Source organism: Suncus etruscus, chromosome 3 (genome assembly GCF_024139225.1).
Source record: "Suncus etruscus isolate mSunEtr1 chromosome 3, mSunEtr1.pri.cur, whole genome shotgun sequence".
NCBI lineage: Eukaryota > Metazoa > Chordata > Mammalia > Eulipotyphla > Soricidae > Suncus > Suncus etruscus.
The window spans coordinates 135,329,753-135,347,179 of NC_064850.1; the positions used below are offsets into that span (position 1 = coordinate 135,329,753).

Consider the following 17,427-nt stretch of genomic DNA (forward strand, 5'->3'; position numbering starts at 1 on the left):
AGCTCAGAAATCACTCCTGGCAGGCTCAGGGAACCATACGGGATACCGGGATTTGAATCACCAACCTTCTGCATGCAAGGCAAGTGCTTTACCTCCATGCTATCTCTCCGGCCCCAAAATAAACAATTTATGCTTTTAAAGACCTGATGTTTTCTCCCAAGTAAAGAAACCTTGATCCTTTGGTGAGACTCAGAAATAAATCCTGGCTCTGGACTCAGCAATCACTCTTGGAAGTGCTCGGAGGACCATATGGGATGCCAAGGTAAAACCTGGGGATCAAACTTGGATTAAATCTGAGGACTGAGCCTGGGGATTGAGCCTTGGTCGACTACATGCAAGGCAAACGTGCAACTAGCTGTATATATCACTCCAGCCTTCAAAGTACACTTTGGTATCTTCTTTGGGGGGCTATCCCAATGATGCTCAAGGGCCGAAGGGCCTATCACCGTATTTGAGCCCTGGCAATTATTTACCCATGCTGGAAATTTGAAAATAAGGGGGGTCATCAAGTACAGCTCCTAATATAAGAGATAACAAGAGTGAGGTGGACACACTAAGTATGTGGTGTGGGGATCAGACTTGGGCCTCAAGCACACAAGGGGGTGCTCTCTAGTCCTCCGAGCTAGCTCCTGGGCCCTACACATGTTTAGAAAGCTCACTATAAGCATTAGAAGCATTTGTCAAATATATTCACATTCAAATGTAACATTTAATGCCAGCACCTCCTTTTCTATTTTCTTTTAAATTTCCTTTATTCTTGATGCAAAAACGTAAAAACTGTTCTTCCCCAGGTACATGTCTTACGTGTAGGTATTCATATAAGGCTCTATCAGGGGTGGCGAACAAGTTCGACACAGAGCCAAAATTTTAAACTGTGAGAATCAGAGCCAAACAACGCAGTGACCTGCCAAAACAGACACATCTCACACAAAAGCCTATCATTTTAACAACAATATATTAAACACATATTGCACTTTGCCATTTTGAGTGAGGGTAAAAATCCTGTTCGCCACCCATGCTGAATAAGTAATATTTATCATGACCATGTACAAATGAACAAACCCACCAGCTTTAGAAAGACTCAATGAAAAAAAAAAGACTCAATGGAAAAAAAGAGAGAAAGGCTCAATGGGTTACAGTGACTACACTAAGCACAGAATAAAGCAGAATGGCTCCAGAGTTGTTTGCTAACAAACACAAGCACCAAACTGCTTCTGCTGCCTTCATCATCACACCTATTTTCAAACCACTAGAGGGAGGGCAGAGACTGATCATCTTTTTCATAGCTTTATCCTATCCCAGGGCCTCAGCAGAGGTATCGATGCTCATAAATAAATGACTACTGGGCTCTTCCTTAGTATGCCTTGTCCTCTAAACTTTGCTTGAGAAGCGGAATGGCATTACAGTTCTGAAGTGATGGCACCGACGACACCTATATACGAAATCATATCAAACCACAGAAGTCCTGCTCCGGACATTCATAAATACAGAGTATCTTCTACGTATAAAAAATACTACTAGTTACAAAGTCTCTTATTTGCAGAGCACACCTGGCAGTGCTCAAGGGTCACTGGTGGTCTCTGGGGGTCCTTATAGGGTATAAGGAATCCAACAGGTCAACAGCTATGCGAGGCAATCAACCACCTTATGCGCTGTAACTCTTCAGCCTCACTAGTTACAAAGTCTTAAAACGAATACAAGAATCCAAGCCCTGGTTCTTGAGATGATCAAGGTCACCTTTCAAATCTACTTTTGCCAGCGCTCAGGCCTAAGAACATTTTAAAACTTTCAATAAGCAAAAAATATTAATTAAGATGTATGTGCGATCTTTCACGACATAAGCATGGCTCCCTTTTTGAGAGCTTTTATCTTAAAAAAAAAAAACAATAACAAAAAGACTTGGCCAAAGTTTGCATTTAGGTGATTTGCCTTTTTTTTTTTTTAGGAGTATTTGCCTAAATCGTAAAAACACTCAGATAAATATAAAACTTAAGTTCAATTTGGGAAAGGAAAACATCCTAGCACCTAGGCAAGAGTATTCAAAAAATAAATAAAACGCCGTCACCTAAGAATGAGACACAGGAAATCTCAGCCTCTGACAGGCCCCTCGCACCCCCAAATGCATCCTCCTCTGGTTATCATTTCCAACTCAAGACAACTTCCAAAGGGTCTCCTGATGCTTAACTCCAGACACACGACATGAACTAGCCCTTCCTAATAACCAAGTCCTTGTCGACATGCTTTATTAAAAAAAAAATTTTTTTAAATAACCCCCCTGTGCAAACTTGCAATGTTTCCCCAAGGAGGCAGGGGCGTCTGCAATTCAAGAAGGGTCCCCTAAAGCGAGGCCACACCTTCCTTCCAGCCTTCCCGGTCAACTCCGACAAATCGAACCGGTCGGCGGGGCCCGTCGGCGAGCGCCCCGGGAAGGAGGCGAGGAAGGGCCGGCACCCGAGGAAGAAGAGGCGGAAGAGGCGCGGGCCAAGTCGCCCGCACCTCCGGGCCTCCGCCGGCCTCTTCCTGGGACCCCGCAAGGGCCGGGTCGCGGGGTCGCAGAGGCAGGGCCCGGGCCGGGCGGGGGGCAGCCCGGGCACCATCCGACCGACCGTTCCTCCCCGGAGCGCCGTTTCCCCACCGGGGCCACGCCTCGCCAAGCCGGGCCGGGCTGAGGTGGAGGCTCAACCGGGCGGCCGCCGCGGCTGGCCCGCCCTTCCTTCCTTCTTTCCTTCCTTCCCCGCGACTGCCGGGCGGGCAGACGGGCGGGTGCACTCACATCCGTCCGCGTCCTCCTGCAGGTCCTCCTGGAGCAACGAGAGGTCTGCACCGAGAGAGAAAGAAAGGCCCGGTTAGCGGCCCTGGGACCCGGCGCGCTAGCCCGCCGCCCGCCCGGCCCCGCGGCGCCTCGCCTCCTCTCCTCTCCCCTCCCCCGGGACCCCGCGCCCCTCTCAGGCTCGGCCGCCACTCGGGCGGGTGGGCGCGGGGGGAGGCACCGCCGCCGCCGCCGCGAGAACCGGGGCCACGTACCCGCCATCTTGTGGTCGCCCCCTCCTCCTCCTCCTCCTCAGCCTCCGCCGCCTCCTCCTCAGCGGTCTCCCGGGGATCCCGGGCTACATGGAGCGGCGCGAGCCGGGGAGCCGATGGACGCGCGCGGGAGGGGCCGCGAGGAGGAGAGGAGGGCTGGGCCGGGCCGGGCCGGCGGGGACGCGAGTGCGCGTGCGCGCGAAAGTGCGCGTGCGCGGGGCGGGTCGAGCCCAGCGAGCCGAGCCCAGCGGAGTTCCCTCGGCTCGCTGGGGTCAGTCGCTCGCTCGCTCGCTCGCTCGGGCGCAGCGGCAGCAGCTCACGCCTCCCGCTCGCCCGCCCGGCCCGGCTCGGCTCGGCTCGGCTCGGCTCACAGCCTCAGGACCGGGTCGGGTCGCGCGCGCCCAGCGGCGGCCGCCGGCCCGGGCCCTCGCAGCGTGTGCCCGGAACCGAGCTCGGGCGGGGCCTGCAGCAGCCCGGCCCGCTTTATTGGGTCACCGGCGAGTGGGGGGCCCCCCTCCCCAGAACCGCACGTACGTCGGCGGCGATCCGAGGCCGGTCCCAGGGTCCCACCCTCAGGGCGGAGGAAGCGCCGCCCCCTGCGCCCCAGCCCGAGCCCCCGCCGACAGGCTGATAACAAAGCCCGGGCTGGGCCGGGGATGGGGACGGGGTGCGGGGACCCCCCCCCCCGGCGGGCGACGTCTACACTCTGCACCTTGAAGTTTTTTTTAGGCGCGGATCTTTGCTTCCTCCCTCCACTTGGGGGGAACCCCAAGCTGAGATGGAGTGGGGGGGATCCCGCCTGGCTGCTGTGGGTTCCGACCTGGAGCCTGCCCGCCGTTGGCGTCCTAGCAGAGGGACCCGTTGGGAACCCCAAAGACGGAGCTGACCTCTGGGGATTGTGGATGGGTCATGGAAGCTGGAGGAAACTAGTAGCCAAGTGGCTCATGGCCCACATGTGCCCCGCCGAGGGTGTCTGCCTGCCAGTGTGTCATCGGGATTATCTAGTTTTCCTCCCTCCGATTCGAGTAAATGCCTCCTCGTTTGGGGAGCACTGGAGGCATGTGCTTGAAATCGGATACATACAGAGGGGCTTGCTGGCTCCCCGTTCTGTTCTGAGATGTGCTTCCCAGGCACTTCTTTGAAACTGCTAAGACCTGGGCCTGCACCCCAAGTTTCCTGGTTTCATTTCACCTTGTCCTGACTTGCAAAACTAGAATCCACTTCTAACTTCAACCCAGGCCTCCCAAAGGTCTGAAATGGAGCAAGCAAACCAAGTTGGTTTGATGGATGCTGCTTTGGAGTTTGGTTGGTTGGTTTTGCTGTTTGGAAAGGGGAAGGAATTCTAAATAGTGTGTACCTTTCTGCCTTGTAAAAAGAAATTTTTTTTTTATTTGAGAGGGCCACACTTCATGCTCAGTGCTATGATGAAGAGCAGAGTCACTTCTCATGATGCTTGGTGGGGTACAGACCATGATAGAACTGGAATCCAGGTTCTCATGTGTAGAAGGCAAGAACTTAGTTACCGATCCACATTCCACAACCACCCCTCCATTTTCATCTTCACCAAGGACACGCTATGTTGGTATTAAATCTCATTGAAAAATCAGGCTAAGTAATTAGATCCTCTGATACGAACAATTTTATGTACTAAAGGTTATAAAATCTATATCTCTAGATATATACCTAACTTTTAGATATAGAAAAGTTAAAACCCAACGCCCCAACTTTGTCTTCTTCCCTTGCCATTCATGCCTCTATGTGAATTCAATTGACAAAATTTTCAATTTGCAAAATAGCAAAATGGCCTGGAGACATTCACAAGAAAAATAAGTCTCAAGCTAATCAATTCACAAATCTGTCTTGCTACATTTCTTATTTAAGTGGCTCCTACCAGGTGTGTCAGTTCTGGGGAGATGGACAGAAAGGACACTTAACTAACAATCTTAGTCTCCATAAAGAGGCAGCTATGTTATCAACAGGCCATACTAAGACCTTAAAGACTATCCAGAGGATCTACCTGGAAGTCCAGCATAATTCTCATTGGTAGTGAGAAAACAGAATATGTACCAAATGCTTGACTAGCTCATGGAAGGACTATAATGCTGTCTTGGGTAAGGAAGCCTCTGAGCATCTTGGCTCATTTCTCTAGGATGTAGGAGGATTTTGCCCAAGTTAGTCAAGAGCTATGTATTTTGCTTATTATCTTGCCTGCAGATTACCCATAGACAGTATGGGTTTTTTGTTTTGTTTTGTTTATTTGCATGTTTGTTTTGTTTTGGGCCCACATCCAGCGGTGCTCGGGTTATTCCTGGCCAGTGATGACTAACCTTTTTGAGCCCAAGCCCAAGTGCCCAAACTGCCGCACAAAACCAAAGAATTTCCTCAAAGTGCCAGCACGTCCTCCCAATAGCCAGTCTGGCCCTGTTGCCAGGTGAGCTGCAAAGCAGACACCAGCACACTCGCTTCCCGCCGTGCTGTATATCTTAAAAGCGGACCTTCCCGCTTGCCAGCCGCAAGGACTATGAGTGCCATACATAGGTTCGCCATCGCTGCTCCTGGCTCTGTGCTCAGGGGTCATTCATGGTGTTCGGGGGACCATATGGGATGCCCGGGATCAAATCCAGGTGAGCTGTGTGGTAGGCAAACACCCTGTCCATCCAGGTTTTTCTTTTTTTTTCTTTTTTGTTTTTTTGGGCCACACCCATTTGACGCTCAGGGGTTACTCCTGGATAGGAGCTCAGAAATAACTCCTGGCTTGGGGGAACCATATGGGACGCCAGAGGATCCAATCGGACTGTCCTAGGCTAGCGCTTGCAAGGCAGAAGACTTGCCTCTAGCGCCACCACTCTGGCCACAGGTTTTTCTTTCTTTTTTTTTTTTTTTTTTTTTTTGGTTTTTCGGCCACACCTGGCATTTCTCAGGGGTTACTCCTGGCTGTCTGCTCAGAAATAGCTCCTGGCAGGCACGGGGGACCATATGGGACACCAGGAGTCGAACCAACCACCTTTGTTCCTGGATCAGCTGCTTGCAAGGCAAACACCGCTGTGCTATCTCTCTGGGCCCAGGTTTTTCATTTTAATGATTTGATTTGGGGAGCCGCATTGAGCAGTCTTCCTGGGCAGAGGCAGTATAGTTTTGAAACTTTGCTGTATCATTCACAATTCAACACAAGTGCATGCTTTTCACATTTGATTTACCTTTGACTTCTTAAAGATAACTAACTGGTTTGGGGGCTAAAACGATAGCACAGTGGTAGGTCATTTGCCCTGTCTATGGCTGACCCACGTTTGATCCCTGGCACCTTACGTGATCCCCTTGAGCCTGCTGGTGCAGAGCGGAAGTAAGCCCTGAGCACTGCTGGGTGTGGCCCCCAAACCAAAGTTTAAAAAGATAAATGATTTTAAACCAGAATCTACCCTATAAACTACATTGTTTTTTTTTTATTAAAAAAAAAAGATAAAAGAATAGACACTTGGGGGCTGGAGAGATAGCATGGAGGTAAGGCCTTTCATGCAGAAGGTCATTGGTTCGAATCCCAGCATCCCATATGGTCCCCTGAGCCTGCCAGTAGTAATCTCTGAGCGCTGCCAGGTATGACCAAAAAAAAAAAAAAAAAAAAAGAATAGACACTTGTCATTTAAGCCCTTTCCCTCATTTCACCAGCAGTGAAGCCCATGGAGGTTTGATGCTGTGTTATCTAATGGTCTGAGCACAACATGAAGTCCGAGTACTTATCTTTTTCTTGCCATTGAAATCTGTAAGATAGACAGTAAAGACACAAACCCCCTTTTAGGGGGGGCCCATGGGTTTACTGCTGACTCTGCTTCAGTGATCATTCCTGGCAAAGCTCAGGAATATGGGTACCAAGACACTTCCCTACCAACTGTACTATCTCTCCAGGCCCATGAGTCCATTTTTTAAATGGGTTAGTATATTTTTTATTTCATTTTAAAATGTATTTTAAATAATTTTACAAATAAATTAAAATTTTATTTTAAAGTTTGTATTATTCTGGATTTGAGCACTTGGTGATTCTCAGGGCTATTTCCAACTCAGTGGTCAGGAGTCACTCCTGTAGGGGACTCCACTGAAGATCAAATCCTGATTGGCTCCCTGCAAGGCAAGTTCCTTACTTGACTGTACTACCTCCTTGCCCTCAGTGCTAGGAACTGAATTATTGGCATGCGAGGTACCTCCAACCCTGAATTGTCTCTGACCCTTATGTTTCACATAATATTTATGCCTGGGGCCAGAGAGATAGCACATCTGTAGGGCATTTGTCTTGCATTTGGCCAACCCAGAAGGGACTTAGTTCAATTCCCGGCATCCCATATGGTCTCTCAGCCTTCCAAGGCGATTCCTGAGTGGCAGAGCCAGGAGTGACCCCTGAGCACCACTGGGGTATTGTGGGTAAGGTATATGCCTTGTACACAGCCAACCCAGGTTTGATCCCCAGCACCACATATCAAAAGTGATCCCTGAGAACAGCAGGTGTGGCTCCAAAACAATGCAAATAAATTTGGGATTTCCATTACAACTGAAGTTTGATCATTCACTAGAATGATTCCCAGAACTCAAGACCACCAGGAGTAATACCTGAGCATTGCTGAATATGACACCAAAACCAAACAAAAAATATGCTGATCTTTAACTTAAAACCTTCCATAAATATTTTGGTTAACTGTGTAAAGGTAAATATCTGTGAAATTTTGATCATCTTCTGTATGCTTCTGTTGAATCCCTTTTGAAAGCCCAGCATTAGGATGACATTCCCAATGTGAGAACTTGGTCTCCTCTGAGTATGAATAGTTCAGTTTTGTCTTTCACAGAGATGGAAATCTCTTTGTGTTCATCAGCTAAAGGTATATTTTCTCATATCACACTCACCCAAAAGTAAACAAGAGGGGAAGAAAAACAAAAGCCACAGAACTGAGTCTTCTCCAGAGTTCTCAATGTTAGTCTCCTCTGTGTCAACCCAAAGACCTTGAGGTCTGCCTGATGGAACCCAAACTCCAGTCTAAATCAGCTTAACTGTAAGGTTCTCAGCAATTGGCTGGTTCAGAATAGAGTAAACTAACCAGCCTATAAACCCAACCCCCTCAGATCTCTAATCTCATTCCCTTACCTGCCCTAATTTGTTTACAAATTTGTATCATATTATTGTTACTGACCCCCCCCCAAAAAAAAAAAACAGTTTTTTGGGAGAGGTAGCATTGTGTGGAGTTTACGGTTAATCCTCAAAATTATTAAAGTTTTTTCTGAGGACTCAGATTGTGTAGCCCAGCCCCAAAATGGGCATGTAATGTTTGTTGGTGGTGTCTATGGCCCAGTGGGGTTGTGTAGGTGTGGCTGAAGTCTGCAGTGAAGGTGATATCCTAACCATGCTGGGATCCTGGCTGGGTCCTGAGCTGCCAGCAGAGACTCCAGCCTTGCCCAGCTCTGAACTGGAATCAGGATGCAGAAAAAAATAAATGAATAACCCATGACTATTTGACATTAGACATGCTCGGCTCTTTTTATAACATATATTTTACAATATTTTTAGTTATATTTATTTTCTTATGTTTTAATTAAATATATTTACAAAACATAGTTATAGTAGTGTTAACATTATGATTTTGATGGACAATAATACTGCATCTTTCCCACCACAAAAATGCCCAAGACCACTTTCTATGTGTTATTTCTTGTCTGCCTCTTCACTGCCCTTTCCACCAATGCAAAATAATCTTTGTTTTATAATTTAAGGTCTTATGTTCACCATAATTTGATACTGTCTGATCCCTTGCATTGATTGTCCATATACCACAGATAAATGAGGTCTTTGGTATTTAGCCTTTTCCCCTGACTTCTTTTACTTTACATAACGCCTATTGTTCCATTTAAATTATAGCAAATTGCAAGATTTCATCTTTTTTCATAGATGAGTAGTATCCCATTTTTGCCTACATACCACATCTTCATCCATTTACTTGTTATTGGGCATTTGGGCTGTTTCCATACTGAATTTAGTATTGCAATAAATATATGTGATCATATATTTTTTCAATTTTTTCTTTTTCTTTTACAATATTTTTAATAAAATATAAATAGTTTAATAATTTTAACATTCATAGATATATAATAATGGTTTTCCAGGATATGGCATGTTCATGTATGCAATAGTAGTTTTAACTTCTACCAAATTTGGAATTAATAGCTTTGTAATAATCTACTTTGTAAATATAATATGTAATGTATAAATTTTGAGTATTAAAAGTGACATTCATTATATCTGACTCTATAGGTTCAAGAAGTTTTATTTTTATTTGTTTTTGTTTGGGGGCAACACTTGGCAGTGCTCAGGGCTTACTACTAGTTCTACACTCAGAAATCACTCCTGGGGCCAGCGAGGTGGCGCTAGAGGTAAGGTGTCTGCCTTGCAAGCGCTAGCCAAGGAAGGACCACGGTTTGATCCCCCAGAGTCCCATATAGTCTCTCCAAGACAGGGGCAATTTCTGAGCGCTTAGCCAGGAGTAACCCCTGAGCATCAAATGGGTGTGGCCCGAAAACCAAAAAAAAAAAAAAAAAAAAAAAGAAATCACTCCTGACCATATGGTATGTCAAGGATCCAACCTGGGTCAGTCACATGCAAGGCAAACGTTCTCCCTATGCTATGGCTCTGGTCCTTTTTTATTTATTCTTTTTTTTTTAATTGAATCAATGTGAGAAACATACTGTGTTGGTTCTTTATTTAGAAATTTGGTTATGTTTTCATGACCAGAAATTTACTGTACAAAGCTGATCCAGTCAGTTATCTATGGTAAAGCTGGTTTCATCATACAATATTTGTTTAAAGTCATTGTTTCCAGGAACCTACTACCCCAGGGCCTGGGGAGATGGCTTAAAGGGTTGCAACACTTTTTTTTTTTTTTTTTTTTTTGCATATTAAAGTCCCAGATTTGATGCCTGGTATCACATAATTTCTCAGTCACTTGCTTGGTATTCCCCTCCACCAACAAAAATAACCCACTTTTTACAATAAATGAGGGATTTCTGTATAAAGGAAAATACCCTCTTTTTTTCCCCCTTTCTTTTCTTTTTAATGGCACCAGGGATTGGGGCTTCACACAAACCCTCCTTTTCTTAACCCCCTATAATCTTCACATATTCCATGCTAGTAGAATCATAAGGATTCACAACTAAGGAGTTTTATTCCAATTTTCTAGTATTCCAGAGCAAAGGCTTTGCCACTGAGTCACATTTCATGCCACTCTAAGCATTTTCATTTTATTAGAAGTGTGAAGTTGATGCTCTTTAATTTGATGAAATGACTGGATTTTATTTATGCATTAGGTATTAAATACAATCACAGATTTGAGAGAGAAGATGATATTCATCGTTAATTATTTGCTGAAGAAATGTTTACTTTTTTGTCATTCAGGCGAATAATTCAAGATGAACCAGAAAGACCATAAGCAATATAGGCAACCTAGATAAGCTCAATGATTAAATTGTACCTTGATTCTAAAGTCCATTTGCACTAATTGCTCTATTAGTCTATCATTCTAAAAGAAATTACTTCCACTTTCTTTTTTCTTTTTTCTTTCTTCCTTCCTTTTCTTTCCTTTTTTCTTTTTTCTTTTTTCTTTCTTTCTTTCTTTCTTTCTTTCTTTCTTTCTTCCTTTCTCTCTCTTTCTTTCTTTCTTTCTTTCTTTCTTTCTTTCTTTCTTTCTTTCTTTCTTTCTTTCTCTCTCTCTCTCTCTTTCTTTCTTTCTTTCTTTCTTTCTTTCTTTCTTTCTTTCTTTCTTTCTTTCTTTCTTTCTTTCTTTCTCTTTTTTTTTTTTTTGCTTTTTTTTGGCCCACACCCTGTGACACTCAGGGATTATTCCTGGCTCTGTGCTCAGAAATCGCTCCTGGCTTGGGGGACCATATAGGACACCAGGGGATCAAACTGCGCCATCTGTCCAAGTCAGCCTCATGCAAGCCAAACGCCCAACAGCTGTGCCACCGCTCCAGCCCCTTCCATTTTCTTGTTTGAAATGAGTATTTGTTGGTGGGCTGGAGTGATAGCACAGCAGGTAGAGGGCTTGCATTGCACATAGCCGACAGGGGTTTGATTCCTGACATCCCATATAGTTCCCTGAGCCTGCCAGGAGTGATTTCTGGGTACAGAGCCAGGAGTAACCCCTGAGCACTGCCTTGTGTGGCCCAGAGGGAAAAAAATTACTGATTTTTGGGCCACATCCAGCTTTGCCAAAGTTTACTCCTGTCACTGCACTCAGGAATCACTCCTGGCTGTCTCAGAGATCATAAGGGGTGCCTGGGTCAACTGTGTGCAAGGCAAACACCCTATTCACTGTACTGTCACTAGAGCCCAAAACTGCTTCAATTTTTTCTTTATTTCTGTATATCTCTTCAAAACAAAATTTCTTACGGTCCTAGACCTTGATTTCTTCATTTGGTATGGAAAATGTATTACAATTACACAAGACAGTTACATAAAAAGAAAAGTCACTTTTTATTTTAAAATAATTACAGATTAATAGGAAGTTGCAAAAATGTACTTGAATCTCCTGTATATTCTTCACCCAGTTTTACCCAATTGGTCTATGGTATGTTTGGAAACTTATTTTAAAAGGTATATACCAGACATTATGCTAAGTGCTTTTGTGTCCTTTCTAATTTACTCTTTAAAATAACTTAGATAAAATGGATATTAATACACTTAAAATTTATTATTTTTGTGAAAAACAGCAGTTTTCATTTATTTTCTAATTAAATTTAATTTTTTTGCATTTACAATACTATCAATAATAGTTTCTCATGGACATCATTCCAGAACTACACCCATTATTAAATGTATACCATCTTGGTCCTCGAAGGCTCCCAAACTCCCTCCCTGCATCACTCCACTCCTCAGCACAGTTGTGTGGATTAGTTTCCTTACTCTGTTGCCTTTGGATCTTTTGCTGTTACCTTCCTATGTGATATTCTCCTTTCAAAAATAAACATTAAGAAAAAAAACATTAGGGAACATAGAGATAGTACCAGGAATTAAGGCTCTTACCTTTTGTGCAGCTGAACCTGGTTTAATCATCAAAACTGGATAGGATCCCCTGTGCAAGGAACTAGGAGTAACTGCCTCAGATGTGACCCAAATGCTCCCCTCAAATAGAATAAAAATAAAGATTGGGCTAAATGTGGTTCAGCAGTAGGTTACTTGCCAGGCTCAATCCCTGGCAGCATAAAATAGTTGATTTAACCAGAGCCCCAGGAATGACTCCATGATGTAAAAGGTAGGATTTGTCAACTTGAAACCATAAGTTGGATCCTAAAACTCTCCCACATGTGTCACTCAGTCCTAGTGGCTCTGCTGTCTGGAATTCCTGATGCCACAAACTAAGCAGATGTTGATTGCCAGAGAGTGACTGCCAGAGAGCACTATAGCCAAGATGTTCATGAGCACCAGAGTTAAAGAAATGCAATGGTACAATGGGTGGTGCAAACACTACAACCAAAAGTGTCTCTAAACCTTATATGAGCAACACACTGTTTCCAGCACCAGAGTCAGGTATATATGTGACCCATAGCAACAGAATGAGTCACATTGCAACGGTTGTGGCAATAGCCAGGAAAGAAAGGAAAAAGAAATGAGTCAAGGTAGCCTAAGCTCAGAGAGGTAAAGCACTCTGAGGAGGGTCGGATAGAAAATGGGGAAGTTGGAACTTAGAGTCTAACTACTGGTAAGAACATTTGTCATATTAGCAACTGTTTCATGAAAACTGTTCCCTCATCCCCCTCTTTTTTTCTTTTGATCAGAAGAGCTTTTTTAATTTTTGTTTGTTTGGGAGCCACACCCAGCAGCGCTCAAGGGTTACTACTGGCTCTGTGCTCAGAAATTACAATTGCTTGGGGTAGAAATTACACAGGCTTGGGGGACCATATGGTATGCTGGGATCAAACCAGGTTGGCCGTTTGCCAGGCAAATGCCCTACCAGCTGTGTTCCAGACCCTGAACTCTGTCATTTTATATACACAATCACAGTCTTTGGCATGGCATGTTTGGTCTTACATAGATGTTCCTGATATCTTCATTCTAGCAAGGCCATCTTTAGTCCCTGCTGACCTTGGCATTGAAAAAGACTCCACTTTCCATTTTGTTATCATCTAATATTCTGACCAGTATGCCAGCCACCTCAAAATTATACTAGCATTTTCCTTATTTTTAAAAATAAATTTATTTATTAAACGCTGTGGTTTACAAAGTTGCTTCTAATACAGGCATTTCTGTCATTCAAGGCTCCAACACCAATCTCACCATCAGTGTAACACTTCCTCCACTATTGTCCTAGTTTCTCATCCTCCCCACTCCTCCTACCCCTTGGTAGGCATGAATAATTTACTTAATATTGCTTGTTACAACTAAGTGGTAATAGAATTCTTTTAAAACCTTCATTAACGGCATCCCATATGGTCCCCGAGCCTTCTAAGAGCAATTTCTGAGCGTAGAGCCAGGAGTAACCCCTGAGCGCTGCCGGGTGTGACCCAAAAACCAAAAAAAAAAAAAAAAAAAAAAAACCTTCATGAAAAGAAAAATTGTGAAAATTGTCATATCTTTTTCTTTCTTTTTTTATTTTTTGTTTGATTTTTGGGCCACACCCATTTGACGCTCAGGGGTTACTCCTGGCTATGCGCTCAAAAATCGCTCCTGGCTTGGGGGGACCATATGGGATGCCGGGGGATTGAACCGTGGTCTGTCCTACACTAGCGCTTGCAAGGTAGACACCTTACCTCTAGCGCCACCTTCCCAGCCCTGAAAATTGTCATATCTTACAATGGGGTCATTAATGTCATTGTCTGACATGTTTACTAAGCTATTTAGTTAATTGAGTATTTTATTTTTGTTTTTTTTTTTTGTTGTTGTTGTTGTTGAACATAGGTGGTTTCTATGATAATTCTACATCTAACATGGGATATTACAACTTTCGAAGCAGACTTTTCCATTTGCTCCTGGTCAAGAATATAAAAGTGATTTTTCCTTTCAAGGCAACCAGAGCCCAAAGTTTCTTCTCTGTATAACAGGTGCTGTAGCACAGAGCTGGATTCGGTTCCACAGATGATCTTCTTTGTGTAATATTTGCTCCTATTTACTCTGAAAACTCAAAAGAACTTGTGGCTTTATTATTATTTTCCCACCAAATACTCCATATCTTCTTAGCTATTGTCTATTGCTATTTTACTGTTTTAAGATAAGTTATCTAGGCTTAAGGCAATCTTGAACTCAACTCACTTTGCCTTCCAGTCATGTTCTTGGTCTTTTCATGTATTTATTGTTGCTGCCATTAGAATGGAAGTGTCTATATATCTTTGTAATATTTATTTTATTTTAATTTTCATAATTATAAAATTACATATCCTTGCAAATCTCAGAAATTAATTTTTTATTTCATGAAAAAGCTCCCAATTCAAAGGTTATATGATAAAAGATTTGTGTATCTCTATATCTTTTTTATTCTTTTAACTTCTACATACTAAATTGAAAATATATTTCATGAGCTATTAATCACATACTATATAAAATTTAGTTTTGGGTTTTTTGTTTTGTTTTGTTTTGTTTTTGGTGGGGGTGGTTCACACCTGGCAGCACTGAGGAGTTACTCCTGGCTCTATGCTCAGAAATTGCTCCTGGCAGGCTCAGGGGACCATAAGGGACTCCAGGATTCGAACCACCGTCCGGTCCTTCTGCATACAAAGCAAACGCCCTACCTTCGTGCTATCTCTTTGGCCCCACTATGTAAAATTTAGTACAATTTTAGTTTTTAAAATATATACTCAATGTTGGGGCTGGAACAATGGTGCAAGTGGTAAGACATCTGCCTTTGCCTGCACTAGCCTAGGACAGACCATGTCCCATATGATCCCCCAAGCCACAAGTGATTTCTGAGCGCATAGCCAGGAGTAACCCCTGAGCATCAGGAGGTGTGGCCCAAAAACCAAATAGATATATAGATATACTCAATGGTGTACTACCATCCCCACATTAATTTTTAGAATTAAGTATCTATACTTACCTGGCAAGGGAGATACATGATCATGCAGGTGGTTTTCCCAGGGTGAGACATCCATTGCACTCTCAATGTGCGTCCCTGTGATTTCCCCAAATGTGGCAAACTCGACTGCATGATTTGTGGTAGTGGGGGACTGCGTTTGTGCTTTCCCTGGAAAAAAAAAAGTACCTATGAGTAATCACTCCCAATACCACTTAATTCCAGCAACCACGGATCTACTTTCTACTTTCTATGTATATCAACCTGCTGTTCTGAATAACCTATGACAATGGTTTTATACATTATTTGTCTTTTGGTAACAGGAGTCTTTCACTTAGCATTGTGTCTTCAGACTAATTTTATCTATGTTGTAGCGTTATCAGTATTTTGTTCCTTTTTTATGTCCAGATATACAACATTTCATTTACACTTGAGTTGATAGTCTTGGGTTATTTCCAGTTTTTAGCTAGTATGAATAATGCCATGATAAATATCCACACATGGTTTTGAGTAGATATGCTTTTTTTTTTTTTTTTTTTGAGCCACACCTGGTGATACTCAGGGGTTACTCCTGGCTATGCACTCAGAAATTGCCCCTGACTTTGGGGAACCATATGGGACAAAGGGGATCAAACCAGGATCAGACGTGTGCAAGGCAAATGACTTAAGGCTGTGCCATCACTCCAGCCCCAATATGCCTTTAATTCTCTTGGATATAACTAGATTGCTGGATATATGGCATCTATAATATGACGAAGAATTGTAATGTTGTTCAAAATAGTCACTTTTTTTTTTTTTTTTTTTGGTTTTTGGACCACCACATTTGTGCTTGGGCCTTACTTAGATGTGCTCAGGCTCTGCTATTAGAATTCACTACTGGTGAGCTCAGGAGATCATATGGGATTCTGATGATTGAAACCGGGTCAGCTACATGCAAGGCAAGTGCCCTGCCAACTATACTATCCTCTTCAGCCCCCAGCCACACCATTTTATATTTCCACTAGTAATGTTTCTATTTCTCCACATTCTTTTACATAAAAAGTAATGCTTTCAAAGTAAAACTTATTATTCCTTATAATGTGATTATATGAAAAACAAGAATCTACATGTAAGCTATTAAAATTGACAACTGTGTTGAGTATGGTTGAAGCTGTGAAGTCTATTAGCAAAAGTAATTTTAGGGAATTTTAGGGAAACTTAGATTGTATATGTTTTTGAAAGAAAAAGCATCCCCAGCAGTACTAGAGAATCTAGGTACCTTTTCCACAATATTTGGCCTGGCTCTGCAGGCCTGGCCTTGCCAGTTCAGCAAGGTGGGCATTATTCTAGGCCTAGGGCCACACCTGGAAAAACTGAGGGTCATACTTTACAAGCCCCTGAACTATCTTCCTGGCCTCTAGAAAGTTTTTTAAAGATGTTACTGATTTTTTTTTTTTAGAAATATTACAACTCTATATCAAATCCACTGGTCTTGGTTGTCCCCAAACAGAATGTCTACATTGTTTATAAACACTACCATTTACAGCACTTGAGTAAACAGGCAAAGATACATCACTCAGGGAGAGAAAGTCCCTGTGTGTTCTGTGGAACCCAATCCTTAAAACAAGGGAGAAGAGAATCATGCTAATTTTCACAAAGCTGATTTCCATCAAACCTGCAACCAAAGAGAGAACTCAGCAGGCCTCCCACAAGCATATCCGTTGGATGTAGAGCTCAATAGGTTGGAGTGCAGGATATGCATGTGAGAGGCTTAAACTCAACCACAGGATCATGGGTTTGTCACATGCACCATGTGTCTGCACAAGTATGACCAGAACAAAACAGCAAAAAAGTGCTTCCTTTCCATAACAGACCACTGATTTCATTGACCACTTTGCTTCTTGCAGTCAATCTTTTCAAGATGTCACAAAGTAAAAGCTAGACATAGTAACTGAAGGAACTCTCAATGTCCTGGTGAACACCAAGGCATGTAAAAGAGCCCCGGCATCATAAAAACTACTATCAACAGTGGCCATGGGAAAGGAAGAAATGAAAATAAAATAAAAGATAAATATGAGGGCCAGAGAGATACAGGAGTTAAGACACCTTTCTTCTATGTTATTGACCCCATTTGATGTCTAGTACCACATACGGTCTCTGAGTCACACTAGGAGTGATCCCTTAGCACGGAGCCAGGAGTAAGCCCTGAGATCTCTCAGGTATAGCCCCTAAACCAAGCATATGTAGATAAAAAAATATGCACATCTGTTTTTGGCCTTTATAGTCTCTATATTGCAGGACGAAGAACCAAATAGTAGTAGGTCAGTATTATCATGAGTGGCCGTGGGGTCCCTGAGTATCACTGAGAAGCACTCCTCCGCCCACCCTCCAAAAAAGA

General features: G+C 43.4%; 1 protein-coding gene and 1 non-coding gene across 2 annotated transcripts in view; one reads left to right on the forward strand and one right to left on the reverse strand.

Moving 5' to 3' along the window:
* Positions 1–3,190, reverse strand: part of PPP4R1 (protein phosphatase 4 regulatory subunit 1) — a 74,599-nt gene extending 71,409 nt beyond the window's left edge. Inside the window, exons 1-2 of the mRNA XM_049770018.1 lie at positions 3,025–3,190; positions 2,774–2,818 (exon numbers count right to left, since the gene is read on the reverse strand). Coding sequence (XP_049625975.1) covers positions 2,774–2,818; positions 3,025–3,031 — 52 coding nt within the window. The 5' untranslated portion in view covers positions 3,032–3,190. The remainder of the gene's footprint in view (positions 1–2,773; positions 2,819–3,024) is intronic.
* An 11,876-nt stretch (positions 3,191–15,066) lies between these two features.
* On the forward strand, positions 15,067–15,225 carry LOC126005349 (U1 spliceosomal RNA). The gene has a single exon (XR_007494477.1). It is a non-coding gene; the product is annotated as a U1 spliceosomal RNA (small nuclear RNA).
* The last annotated feature ends 2,202 nt before the right edge of the window (positions 15,226–17,427 follow it).